This window comes from Centropristis striata, chromosome 3 (genome assembly GCF_030273125.1).
Source record: "Centropristis striata isolate RG_2023a ecotype Rhode Island chromosome 3, C.striata_1.0, whole genome shotgun sequence".
NCBI classification, from domain to species: domain Eukaryota; kingdom Metazoa; phylum Chordata; class Actinopteri; order Perciformes; family Serranidae; genus Centropristis; species Centropristis striata.
The window spans coordinates 38,372,409-38,386,645 of NC_081519.1; the positions used below are offsets into that span (position 1 = coordinate 38,372,409).

At 37.1% G+C, this 14,237-nt stretch overlaps 1 protein-coding gene across 1 annotated transcript; it reads right to left on the reverse strand.

The window, feature by feature from the left end:
- Nucleotides 1–1,065: 1,065 nt before the first annotated feature.
- Nucleotides 1,066–12,642, reverse strand: shisa4 (shisa family member 4). The gene is made up of 5 exons (XM_059328062.1): nt 12,386–12,642; nt 9,547–9,724; nt 6,185–6,321; nt 5,902–6,093; nt 1,066–4,264 (listed from the first exon to the last, which is right to left on the reverse strand). The coding sequence occupies exons 1-5, from the start codon at nt 12,462–12,464 to the stop codon at nt 4,224–4,226; spliced, it is 627 nt and encodes a 208-aa protein (XP_059184045.1). The 5' UTR covers nt 12,465–12,642; the 3' UTR covers nt 1,066–4,223.
- Nucleotides 12,643–14,237: the final 1,595 nt, after the last annotated feature.

Here is a 14,237-nt window from a genome sequence, read left to right on the forward strand (position 1 = left end):
TGCTAAAAGGCTGGTTGCCCAGAAGAGAATAATATCTGGTTGTATAATACACCAAACTATAATTCATCTTCATTTTTAAAGCAGCACAAATCATGTATTATATTAACAACAAATGACTATGTTAAATGTGTTGATGAGTTTAAGGAAAAATATTCTGTTAAAGGGACCAAAAAAAAAAAAAAAAATCAATAAAATAAAATAAATTATCAAATACATTAATAAAAAATATAAAATAAAAAGTAGAGTATGGATACATCTGAATGAAAAAATAATATAACAGATACTATTAAAATTTGGAAAATTATAAATATATATATATATAATTATATTGAATATTGGCTTGGTGTGTAGGTGGGCTGTGTATTTTCTTCAATATATAAAAATGTACAATGTATTGTATACATGCAGAACAAAGACAAATCGATTAGTTTTCAAATAGTAAATTAATCAACTATTTTTTTTGAATAAATGAATCAGTTTTAATAATGTAAAAAATAAATAAAAGTAAAACTCTTATTTCAGCTTCTTGCATATTAAATATTCTGTTGACCAAACAACCAATCGATGAATCTAAAAAGTGACAGAATAATCAACATTGAAAAAAACCTTAGTTGCAAATTATGTTTTTACATTTCTTTCAGACTAGAAGATGCTGCTCAATTAATCAATTCTGCCAAACATAAACATATTTAACTTTGTTTGTGAGGTGTAAATGGACATCTAGTGGTCAAAGTGATGTAAACAACTACTTCTATAAACCCATTTTCAATCAGATTTCGTGGAAACAAAAAAACACAGCAGACAGTTGTTTTTTTACATTCCAAAGTTAAATTTTATGTTAATAGAAATAAAAACTTTTCACTCACTTTATATTACAATGTCATACCATCCATATGACAACAGACGAAAAGCCACATATCTAGACAAGTTATTTTGCCAGCTGATGTCAGTTTCAGTAAACACACTCATGGAGCTGGTTCAGAAGCACAAATAAACAGAAACATCATTGAGCAAATGTTAATGTCAAACTACATATGAAAGCATCTTACAAAGAAAAGTCCAGTGTTCTCTTTGTGCTTTACAAAGGCTCAACAAATCTGTACAAACGGACGTCGCCATCAAAGGAAACAATTTACGCTGTAAACTAGCAGTAATAGTTTTTGTTTGAAGACAAGATACAGCGGTAAGTCTCGAGGAAAAACCAAGGCTCCTCTGATCAATCAACAGGTTTTTTTAATGTATCAATTGACTTTGAGGTTAAGATACATTACACTCGAATAAAGACTGAACAACACATGCTTGAGACGTCATGTTTTACAGTTCGTATCTTTAACAAAGGGCACAGTGGGTCCAAAGATGCTTAACTAGACCCAATTACAGAATAGTTACAGGTTACAGGCCCTGACCTCACTGGAGCCCAAATCTGTAAGTGTCAATTTAAAGGAATAGTTTCGGCATTTTGGGAAACACACCTATGTGCTTTCTTGTCGAGTAACACTAGGTGATAAGACTAATAATATAGCTTAAATGCTGTTTTTTATAAAGATAACTGGAGACAGATGGAGGCAGGCCCCATTCATTCCTATGAAAGTTGCTCAGTGGCGCATGAAGTCAAAAAACCTTTGACTTCCGTGTATAAAATTACCCAAATTGTCTGCATCTATGGGGCCCCATAGAGAAAGCACACTAGAATTTTCTTTTCTTATCCCCGTCTCCAATCCGATTGGTCGCTGGCTTGTTCAGATGAACAGAGGAAGAAATACAACTCAGGATTTAGCTTTTAGGGAATTTTACAACTCTCAGAACTTAATGATACTTAAGTGTTCGTACTGGGAAGTTGATGCTGCTCAAAACAAATTGTTGGCAAATTTAAAGCAGTCCCTTTCTCAATAGGCGCGTTTCCATTAGGTACTTTACCCTCTCGTGAGCTGCTATGGGTGTGGCTTGGGAGACAGGATCCGCCCAAGATCAGAACCTACTTCACCAGTTAGCGGCTCAGGTAGTACCTGCCTCGGGTAGGTACTTCTCTGAGTCGCTACTGAGGCGGCGATTTTGCGCAGTAGAAATAGTGCAAACTGGGTACTGAGGGGTTAACATCTCCTGCTATGACTGCAGCTGGGAGAGACCGCTGCGGGAGGACTGGGCCGCTTGTGAGTGCTTTGGGACGACGCCTGCTACTTCTTAAGAGTAACGAGTCTCCAAAAGTATCCAATAACACCAGAAAAGTCGCTAGATCTGTTGCTAGTCACTTTTTTGAAGAAGAGTCGCTAGAGGGGTCTGAATAGTTGCTAAATAACGCGACAAAGTCGCTAAATTGGCAACACTGCTTGCCGCGTCGGTTTGTTTTCACATTCGGACTCTGTTGGTTAGCCGCTACAAAAGTATCTGTATGGGAACAGAGGTCGAGGGGAACTAACTAGTGGGCGCAGCCAAAACACTCAGCCACTTTCCAAAAAGTACACAATGGAAACACGCCTAATATGAGTCTATAGAAAAAAGCCTCGTGTAACTGAGCCTTGAAGTTGTAGTTACGCAATTTGGTCACAAAGTCAAATTGGCTTCAAAACCCGGCGCTGCTCCTGTTGGCTTGCTTGTCGCAGTCAGTTAGCTTATCTTAGCATAAAGACTGAAAACAGAGGGAAACAGTAAGCCTGGCTTTGTCCACATGAAATAAATTCAACGATTCACAGTTTCACTAGGGGTTATATGCCAGATTGTTCCTGGAGTCTCCTGGAGTTTATGACAGAGCCAGATTAGCTGTTTCCCCCAGCTAAGAGTTAGCTGAGTAGCTACATATTTACAGGCATGACATTTGTATAATTCTTCTCATGTCACTTCTCAGCAAAAAAGCAAATATATTTCCCAAAATGACGACTGTAAAGAGAGGTGGTCAACAAAACCTACTTTTTCAACAGTAGTGATTTTTTGGCTTTGTAGCTCGTCCACAAGGTGAGAACCCATTCACAGTAAGAGGTAACCTCAATAATAATAATAAATACCAAATGGAAAGATGCCAAAAATTTTAAAACATCATATCTTATGTTACAATAACAATACATTATGTTTAAAATAACTTGTTACAATATCATAAAATATTCAGCTGAAGAACAGATTTACAAAATATGTATTTAAATAGTTAATCTCTTTTTTTTTCTTCATAGTTAATTATTGTAAGGCGGGATATTTTTGTTTTTAACCAAGCAGCATAACCTGCAACTCCCCTGACCTGATATGTTACAAGAAATAAACATTTAACATGATTTTCACTGGAAAACATCCTACGTGGCATTATGGGTTCAATCTAAAGATTTCTAATTCATTTAAAACCAGAAAAGAAGCATGAGTGGACAGTTAACTTTGACTGGGGTAGCATGCTGATGTTACATTAGCTAATATACTACCATGAAGTAAATTAGTCGAGTCAGATACAAAACAGAAGAGACAGAGTTGGATCTAATGAGTGACTAAAGGTGTCTTACACAGAATAAGGAGTACCATAAAATCCCTTCTGCAAATTTGAGACAGCATCCCACTGCCTCTGAGCCATTTATGTCACCTTTTTAAATCAAACATGCAGTTTGTTTTTCACTTTAGCCTCTACCACATTACGGAAAAAACATCAAATACAGAAATAAAGACATTATGTAATCATATTTGGAGAGTGTGGAGAGTGTGTGACTTGGAATGTACCCTCAGGCAGTTATCGATTTATTTTCATTTAACAAAAGTGAGGAAGTAAAGCATTTTTCCCTTTAATAAATAAAGAGGGGGTTCATTAACACTTTTATAAATCCCTTCTGACCCCTCTTCTGTAAAGTAATGAGCCCTGTTTTGTCGTTGAAGTGTGTCGGAGCACAAGTGGCAGCACAGAGTCGAGACACCAGATGGATACCTCCTCACTTTGGGGATGGTGTGAAGGCCTCTGCGAAACCCGCTGAGAGCAGTAGGGAGTCAGGTTGCAGAACAGAATTTGACTTATGTAAATACTCCAGAAAAGTAGGACAACGTTGTAAATAAACATAGAAAAAAAACAACAACTTAAAGTGCCTCCTGTTCTCTTTCACAGACAAACAACTGCTAGTTGAGATGTAGCGTTTATTTGAGTGTGTGTGTGTGTGTGTGTGTGTGAGTGTGAGAGTGTCGCTGCCTTCGACTTCTGAAACAGTCCTTTCTCTCAGTTGCTGTTGTTTCCCGCTGTGTGTGCGTGTGTGTAGACGAGCCCATCAATGACCAGGATACTGAGGTGGAGAGTAAGGTGGAGGGGCTGAAAAATAAGTAGATGGAAAGAAAATAAATTCAGAACTTCATATACTACAAGTACGTTAAGAAACCATGACAAAAAACAATCACCAAGTTCAGTACTAGGAATAATCCTCAAAATTAACAAATAGTTGTTAAAATATAGACTAAAGTGGTGATTAAAACTGTCATCCCTAGAGGCTCTGAATACAACACTGTGAGAACATGGAGTCATTAGAATTAAAAGGGTTTAAGCCCTTGGTTGGGCAAATTTCACCACATTTCATTGCAATCTGCATTTTCAACCAAATATTAGATGTATTATATCAAAGTTGACCTTCTAAACATTTTGGTGGTGCTTGTAGAGTCAAAATTAGAGAACATTAATCCTCTGGGGAGCATGAGACATACACTGTATAAAAGAAATGGATGTAGCCTCCAGTCCTTAAAACTGAAGGCAATGCAGAAGTGTCTTAAACCTGCAATCTCTCTAATGACCAGCAGGGGGCAACTCCACTGGTTACAAAAAAAGGTAGAAAGAAAAAATGATCTTATTTCTCAATTGATTTATTACCTTAGTAAACATTTTTCTCATGAGTTAATGGTCTCAATCAATAGTTTCAAGTCTTCTTTATTGCAGCATGATGTTCATTTAGTGAATTATGTTCCCATTTTGAGTAAAATAGAAAATTAAGCTTGTATGCTTAGTGCCGAGTATGCTTTTGTGTGGGGATACCATATGATTGACAAGTTGCTATCAATCAAGACAGAGATATATTTCGTCACTTATTTATTAATGGCACTGTGAACATTTAAATAGCCGTGAACTTTCGGGGTTTCGTCCGTGTTTTGCCTTTGAACTATGACATTTTCAGTCTGTTTTAAGTTCGTGGAAGTTAACCAAGATCACCATCTACTGTTCTCTGCTGTTAGCAAGGCAATAAACACAAGAAGCGCCAATATCTTCTTTCCTGTGTATCCTGGCTCCAGGAGGGCTTGTTATATTATATAGGTAATATCGTTACATAAAAAGAACCACTTTACTTTACCAAGTAGGTGACAGTTTGCATTTTTTACAGTACATTGGAATAATGTTTGACATAATGTCTGATGCTGCTCTTACCAAGGTTATAATAGTTTTGGATTTTTCATTAGTTTTAGTTTAAATTTCGTTGTGAATTTTTGTTTTCAAATTCAGCTAGTTTTAGTTTAGCTTTTATTTTTTGAAAATGCTTAGTTTTAGTTTAGTTTATTAGTTTTAGTGTTAGTTTTAGTTTTTTTGTAATGGGTATGTGCCTTCATTTCCTTTGGTTTATCCATCTTAGCCTCAATAAGGTTATTAACTCTTACAGTTCGGGGTGTTTTGTATTTTGGTTGAAGTGTGGACATCCCAGTCTCAGTAAACATATTTACCATGTGTTCCTGCATGTTGAAATAGAAACACTGAATTATGAATGAAAAAAGTTGACAAAGACGAAAACTAAGGACATTTTCACTATAATTTTAGTTAGTTTTGTAACCACACAATACAGTTTCAGTTAGTTATCGTTTTTAAAAAAAACTTTTGTTTTTATTTTTATTTCAGTTAACAAAAATGTTTTTTCAATTTTAGTTTTCATTATTTTGTTAGTTTTCGTTAACTATAATAACCTCGGCTCTTACCCTGGCTGTATGCAGGATCCATCAGGTGTGGTGGATAAGGTCCAGGCTGCATCATTGGGTACTGGGGAGGCATGCCAGGGTACTGAGGCGCCATAGGATAACCTGCATGTGGATACTCAGAGGGTCCCAGAGGTTTTCCATAAGCATCATACATAGGCTCCACTGGGTAGCTGGCCATGGGGATCTGCTGGACTGTGGGTTAAAAAGCACAGACTGCTGTGAAGGAAAACTAAAACCTTGTGGTTGTCTCCACAGGAATAGACACACAGAGCAGAGGTCTCACCATCATAAGGTGTCCTGCCCCTCTGCTGCCTTCTCTGGTAGAGGTAACAGCAGGAGCACATGAAGCAGCAGACCATGGTCGCAATGATTGCCACAAACAGGAGGATGGAGGAGGCAATGCCAGCTAAAGTGGTGGGGCTGAGAAGAGAGACAGAAAACGACTTAAGTTACAAAGCATTTCCTTGCTTCCTTTGATCATCTCGCCTCACATTGTTCCTCCCTCTCTCTCTCTCTATCTCGCTAATTACGACTCACTTTGGAGAGGATTAAAGTAGAGATGCCTGTGATGTGAAGCTTTTGATTCAGGCACACTTTTTGTTACCAAAGACTGACCCTGAAATCACATGCGAGTTAATGACGTTCACACTGCATCTTTCTCTACCAGATACCATCAACTCATAGTTTCGGTGAAACAACAAAGCCCTGCATTTCAGCTCAGCCTCCGCCGCCCACTGATCTGATCTCCCACTGGGCTTAATAAGCTGCAGGTTGTCTGCTCGCTGCTGGATAGTGATGGATGATTTCCAGCACTGTGGAGGGAAAGTGCCATGTTGCAGTGTGTCATGAGCAAGGTTGCTTAGTCCAGCATTATCACGATCCCTCACAGGGGAGAGCTGATGTGACAGAACGACTAATGAGGACGTATTACTGTACACTGTGGGTTCCAAAGCAGGGTCATTAAGTTAAATGCAGCCAATGGGACATGAGAACAGGCCAGTTTAAGAATAGCCAACTTTCCACAGAAATTTCCGGCAGAGTACATAGTGATGCTGGACAATATGTTCCATATATTTTTAAAATGCCCTTCATTTCCTTTCCACTTAAATGTATAATAGCATCATGCAGAAGTGACGTAACTGTTAAATGTTGATATATAAAATGTCAATAGCATTACTATCTGCACACTTTTCAAATGCTTCAAAGTAGGGCTGCACAATTAATCGAATTTTAATTGTGATTTTGGCCGCCACGATTAAATTAACCTGATCGTCGGCGATATTTCCATTTTAAAATGCGGCTCTCCTGCATATCTAATCAAGCACTTTCTACACCAGTAGTCCACCAACCACCAGGGGCCAAATGCATAGTTAAGGTTTCATGTAGCTGCCTAAATAAATAACGAGCAAGCACAAAGCAGGATGTTACGTAGTACTTAACGCCACAACAACACACGCCATTTGTAAAAGCCACCGAAGCAGTGTTGCCAACTTAGCAACTTTGTTGCTATATTTAGCAACATTTTTTCAAAAAAAGCAACTGGCAACAAATCCAGCAACTTTTTTGGAGGCTCGTTAAGAAGAGTAAGAAGCAGTCAAAGCGGCACAGTCCTCCTGCAGCAGTCTTTCCCAGCTGCAGAGCCAGAGGGGATGTTAACCCCTTAGCGTCCAGTCTCCAAATTGCTAATAGGCTAACAGTTAGCTCTGTAGCAGTACAGTGTATGTGCTGCTGCTGCAGGAGGTGTTCACTTAGCGATCTGTTTGACTACAAGCACCGGACACTCTGTGCACACACTAAAAACTGTTCCTATTGTTTGTTTAAAAATAGTGCAATAAAAATACAGATGTTTTTCCTGACATGATGAATAATCGTGATTAATAATCGTGATTACAATATTGATCAAAATAATCGTGATCATCATTTTGGCCATAATCGTGCAGCCCTACTTCAAAGTCATTTTTTTGCAAATTCTTTGGGATTATTTGTTTCTCCAATATTATTATTTATGCTGTGCATATATAGCGTTTTATTCATTTTTATGCATTTTCATTTTTATGCTTCATGCACAAACTACAGTTTTTGAGGTTGCTTATTTTATTTTTAAAAAATCAACTTAAATTCTATTTGAGCAGGTTTATTAACATCTGGAATAATATGTACGACAAAATAATCTGAAATCAAAGTTTACTTAGCTTTTTTTAAGCTTCTATTAACCGCATCTCACAGTCTTTATCAATGAATGGATGTTAATGGCAATGTGACCACTTTTTTTTCACATAAGGTCACATAAAGACACCTGAGCAATTTTCATTCAGGAATGAAGAATGTGAAAAGTTGTTGAAAGCTCACAGTTAGTGGGGTTAAAAGTAAGTATTCATATGTATTTTTGCTGTATTTCTGTAGAAGGTGAGACAAGTTCTGGTCAACTTTCATTGAGGAGCAATAGAAAGCATCCTGACTGGAAACATTACAAACTGGCATGGGATGTGCCCGGCCCTGGACAAGAGGGCTCTGCAGCTGCTGATTGTAACTGATCAGTGCATCATTGGCTCATCTAACACATGATATCAGTGAATTGAGGTGCCTGTACAGAGCTCCAAGGATATTAAAAGAGATCCCAGCAACAGTCTGCTGACACTAAGACAAGCAAAACAGAAGTACACACTACAGAGCAGCTTTTATACTTGGGCTGTGAGTTTCCCCAACTCCACCTCATCCTGCACTCTCCTCTTTTTTTCCCCTCTTATGTAGCATAATTGGACAACAACCGCATTTCATTGCACAACCACTTTGTTGTATAACCCCAGTTCCAAAACAGTTGGGCCGCTGTTTAAAGCCTTAATAAAAACAGCATGCATCATATCCAGAATGAGTGCATATATTTCCAAGAAATATACGTTTCCCAGTTTGTGTATTAGATATTTTTTTAAAGATTATTTTTTAGGCATTTTTATGCTTTATTGAAAGGACAGAGTGAAAGGGGGTGACAGAGGGGAAGACATGCGGCAAAGGGAGCTCAGGCCGGAATCGAACCCGGCTCCGCCGCAGCAAGGCCTCAGCCTACATGGCAAGCGCTCTACCAGTGTGAGCCACCGGGACGCCCCGTGTATTAGATATTTTGTCTTTGTACTTTATTCAAGTGAATGTAGGCTGCGAAGAATTAGCAAATCTTTACATTGTTTTTTTTTTATGCTTTTCACATCATCCCAGTTTTTAGGGAATCGGGGCTGTAGAGTGACAATAAATTAACCTTTAAAAATATTTTGTCACTTATTTAATTTTTGAGAGGGAAAACGTTTCAGAGTAGTAACTTTAGAGCTACAATAGTGCTATTTATGACATTTATCTTAAGGTAAATGTGTGAAAACACAATTCACAAATTGTGCTCAATTACAATGATGTAATCGATTACCTCTTGTGTTTTAACACTTTTTACTTGTCAGTGTAGTGTGTACTTTGTGTAGATGTTCATTGATGTCTGAGTTTTTCCCCTCACAGGATGATAAAGCATCTGTCTGCCCTCAAAAAACGAATATGTGATCATGCAGTGATAGCCTCCGATTGTGAACACAAACACTGACTCTTGGTGTCGAGTTAATGAATAAATAAGTCATTAAATTAAAACCCTGCTGCCGGTGCCCCCACCTGAACTGGAAGAGCATGCAGCGTTTCTGCTCCCTCTCTGTGATCATCTTGAAGGCGTCCAGGCAGCAGTAGCGCCGGTGGCAGTTCCCACAGCAGAACGTGATGAGAGGGCAGTCGAAGCCGTTGTGCCAAGTGCCGTTTTTATCCACGTACCAGAGACAGTCCTCATTTGCACTGACTGCAAAAACAAATATAATACAAAGTGTGAGCTGGATGACACGACAGGAAAGATGATCAAAAAGAAAGAAAGAAAGAAAGAAAGCAGTGAGAAAGAAGCAGCAGATCAGACTTCAGTTTGTTTTATCTCCTCCTTACGATCTTTCAGTTTTAAAGGACTTGCTGTTCTCTTTGTTTTCAAAGTGAGAAAATTCTTGCTTGTTCACTTGCAGATGCTGCTTTGTTCTGTCTTCAGGAGAAAATAAATACTTATTTTGAACATGCACTGGCTCTTCCTTCTTATTCCAGGCCAAACATAGTCATCATGCATTATTCAACAGTTCACTGTGGCAGAGGTTGAAAACTGATTAGGGCTCACGTAAGAAACCTAGGATTTAAAAGGACTTGCATGTCTGAAATAGAAAAGGAGACACTTTGGCAATTTGAGGACTGCAATTAAGTTTTGTTTTCATTATCAGTTAATCTGTCAATCTTTATCTAAATGCTAATCATTTGGTTTTATAAAATATAAGAAAAAAGTTTTTTAAAATCCCCTTCACAACATCCTTCAGCCCGAGATGACGACAACAATTGTCTTTTTTGTCCCAACAACAGTCAAAAAACAACAAAAAATATTAAATCACCTATAATATAAGACAAGGCAAAACAGCACAATTCTCATATTTAAAAACCTAGACTAACCACAAAGGACCTACATTTTTAAATCTATTTCAAAAGATAATTTCTTTGCCACTATAAAGGGCAATTTAAACAGCTCTTCAACACATAATCAACTTTTTTCCAAATTATGTTATAGTTCTGTGGTCTTTTGGGAGACTAAAGTTTACACACTGACTGACAAATATTTGGCATACTGTCTGTCATAAGAATAAACTCACAGTAAGTGCTAAATTAAGTTGGAAGGAGCTGATATGATTATGTTTTTCACAACATAGAATTTAAGACAGTAAATTACAGCCTGGTCACGGCAGCCACATGTGTGACTTGGCTGCTAAAAGTCACGCTGACTTTCTTACGTCAGCGAGAACACTGACACATATATTGTCTTTGACTAAGCTGTTCCTCCTTGTTGGCTTTCTCTAAGTGTATTAAACTGATGGAAACTCCATTAGAAGACGTCTGTAGTAAAGTGTTGAGCCAAGATCTATATAGACTTGGCTCCTAAAATGGGATAAACTAATTTTGGATGATGACCTTTGAGACTTGATATCGAAAATACTTATTCTGCTATTTGATATAACAAAAATCTTTTGTGAATATTAGTAATGTCTAGTAGTTTACACCACTCAACACTGTTTTAAAACTTTTGTCTCTTAACTTGTTCAACAATTGAAAATAAGGAAATGTATGTTTTATGCGTGCATTAATCTCTAACTGTTTATTTATTACCGGTTTGTCAGACACATTGTATACATCACTTTGAAGTAATATAACTGTATAAAAAAAGGGAAATTCATACATTGGTTGAAATACACAGAATTATGAACTAGCAAAACCATTTGAAAATAGAAGATTTTTTTGTATCATTATTCTTACTCTAGAAAAAAAAGAAAATGTATGTTCAACCAGAAACTTACTTCCTATGGAAACTAAATTGGATCAAAAGTATTATAGCTACCAATCACCATATCTAAATGTATGAAATATTTTTGCATATTTTTTATTATATTATGAGCACATTAAAATGTGTAAAAAGTATCAAATTATATAAAGCATAAATATAATTAGATATTAACTAACAACATTAGTTAGAGAGCAGAAACCAGAGTAGCAACATATGAACGTAAATTGGTTGCAAATTATCATGTCATTTTTTTTAATCCATTAGGCGTTCTGTAGCGGAGCATTACATTTTGTGAAAAAATTAAAAATATTCGCACAAAAATGTGAAGTTTCAGGTCAAAAGTTTGCAGACACATTTTGCAAACAATTTAATTACTTTGATCATTGATGTGGGTCAATTAATTTGCACTACTGCAGATTTGCAATGATTTTCTATTGTCATTATATATAAGTTCTGTATACTTATTGCGTTCTTATTTGTTGTACTTTTATTCTATTTATTTTTACATGTTAGTTCAATTTATTGATTTGTATTATGTATGTATTTGTGTGTCTCATGCTGCTGTAACACCAACATTTCCATTCGTGGATCTATAAGGCATGTCTTTATTTCTATCTATCTGAAAGGTTTTCACATCTGAATGTATATATTGTGTAGAAATGTAATATGGTGATGCAGAGACAATACTTTTGGCCCTATTTTGTTCCCATACCTGCCAGGCTAATGTTAATCCTATTCATTGCTAGCTACCTTTTTTTTTTATTTATTTAAGCAAAACAAAACACAAACAAACGCCACATTATTTAGCTAAACAAACACAAAATCCAGTCAGACTAGTTCACAGAGACACGGTAAACAAATAGCTGCTAGCACAAACGTGGTGGGACTCTGAACGGTTTAGTAACCGTTAACATCATCTGGGCCTGAAACGAACACTAAGGTTAAAGTAAAAGAGTCAGAAAGCATCATGCTGGATGCAGGACGGCGCGTGGTCTGTCTGACTCCGCCTGTAACGGCTGGAATAACGGCAGGAACAGACATTAGCAACGATCTGCCGTTAAACCGTTAGCTGGCGGTGCGCGGCCTGGACGCTCTTACCCGGAGAGGAGCAGAGGACGACGGCGAGCAGCGCCAAAGTCAGCCCGATGAGGGACATGTTGCCCGCTGGAAACACCATCCTCGTCCTAATTCAAAACCAAAGCGAGCCAAAAAAAGAGAAAAAACACACAACAAAAAGACGTGTTAATGAGCAAGAAGTAGCCAGACTAACGGTGGTTCACAGACATTATCCTGGCTCGGGAACAGCAGAGGAGACGGGACCACGGCTTTGACGAGCGGTAATTTATCCGTCGAAATGACACATCGCGGCTGTGACGCCGTTCACCCGGGACGAGCACGGTGCTGCCTTCATGGACTCCCTGAAACATCGGGAAAATGACAGCCTCTTCATTAACTCCACCAATCAGTTTCCAAATGTGGATGTTATTTAACATTAGTCACATTATTTTACCATACAGTTTTCTTTTACAATATTGTTACATATTTTTCTTTTCATAAGGGGTAAGTGGACTAGAGAATTATTCACACTTAAATTATTATAACACATATACTTAATTATGGGAGGAGTACATGTTTAGAGAAGACAAAAGGAATCAATAATTACATTATAATATATAAGATAAATGGTTGAAATATACATACATACACACACACACACACACACATGTATGTGTGTGTGTGTGTGTGTGTGTATATATATATATATATGTATGAATTAATGGTAAATAAGAAGTGACTGTTTTCTAGTGCACTTTTCTTTAGTTTGTTTATTTCTGATCAATAAAATAAAAAATATATAGGTATATGTTCAAAATAAAGATTTCAATTAATAAATACAACTTACCATTTTAATTACTAGTAGCAGAAGCTTGGAGCTAGGCGTTTAGCTATGTCAACCATGTATTTCAGCAGCATATTCATTATTTTTTGCTAACCCTTTCAGTCATTCATTAATTCCTTTTAGTTGGCGAACTATTTCAACTTTTCATTCATTATTTTTAGCTAATTTTTACATGTTACTTATAGTTCTGTTTGCTTACTACTACTTACTACTACTACAAAAAGTATATATGTAAGCAACATGACACATTAATTATACACAACTATTACAATTTATAAAGGAAACTCTAAAAGCACACTTTATTTCCTTTTGAAAAACACTTTGTAACATAGTTAAGAATAGTGTTGCATAAAAAAGGTTTATTATTATCATAATTAATCAAAGGTATTTCTCGTTCAAGACTTCAGGGGCCCCGAACTACATTAAATCATATTAAGGAATAAGGTAAGGTGTGATGTTGAAATGGTATATGTTTACTGTGTTTAAAATTAAGGTGGTTATCAGTTAAGATGATTGTAAACCCTTGCTGTCTACTAGTCGTCATGTTTACGTGCAGCAGTGAATGCACCTTGCGAGGTCCCCCCTCCCCTCTCCCTCCCCTCCGTCACCCCGCCCTGATGGATTTTAACCATAGACTGTAAAAACATGATTTTAACATGCGGCTGACAAAGAAAACAGCTTCTCATACTGTTATATAATGAAAATAAGATGTAAAATTTACTGCGGTCGCAAATTAAAACCCATAAAGAAAGCAATGCGTTGTATTTTTTAATTTAGGCTATTACTTGTTTAATGTAAAAATACAGCAAATTAATTCGTATCCGGCCTAACATTTAGGGATTTGACTGTACAATACAAATGCACAAACACACTTCCAAATGGCTGTTATGTTAACGTGAGGCTGAAGTCAGTCCATATCTGTATTAAGGATTAATGATGAGCACAAAGAGAAGCATGCAGCTAACAGCTCCCCCTGCTGGATAATCTGCAGCCTTATGTCTGTTAGTGTCAGTTCCCAGAGGTGGCCTGCATCTAAAAATGGAAAACTCA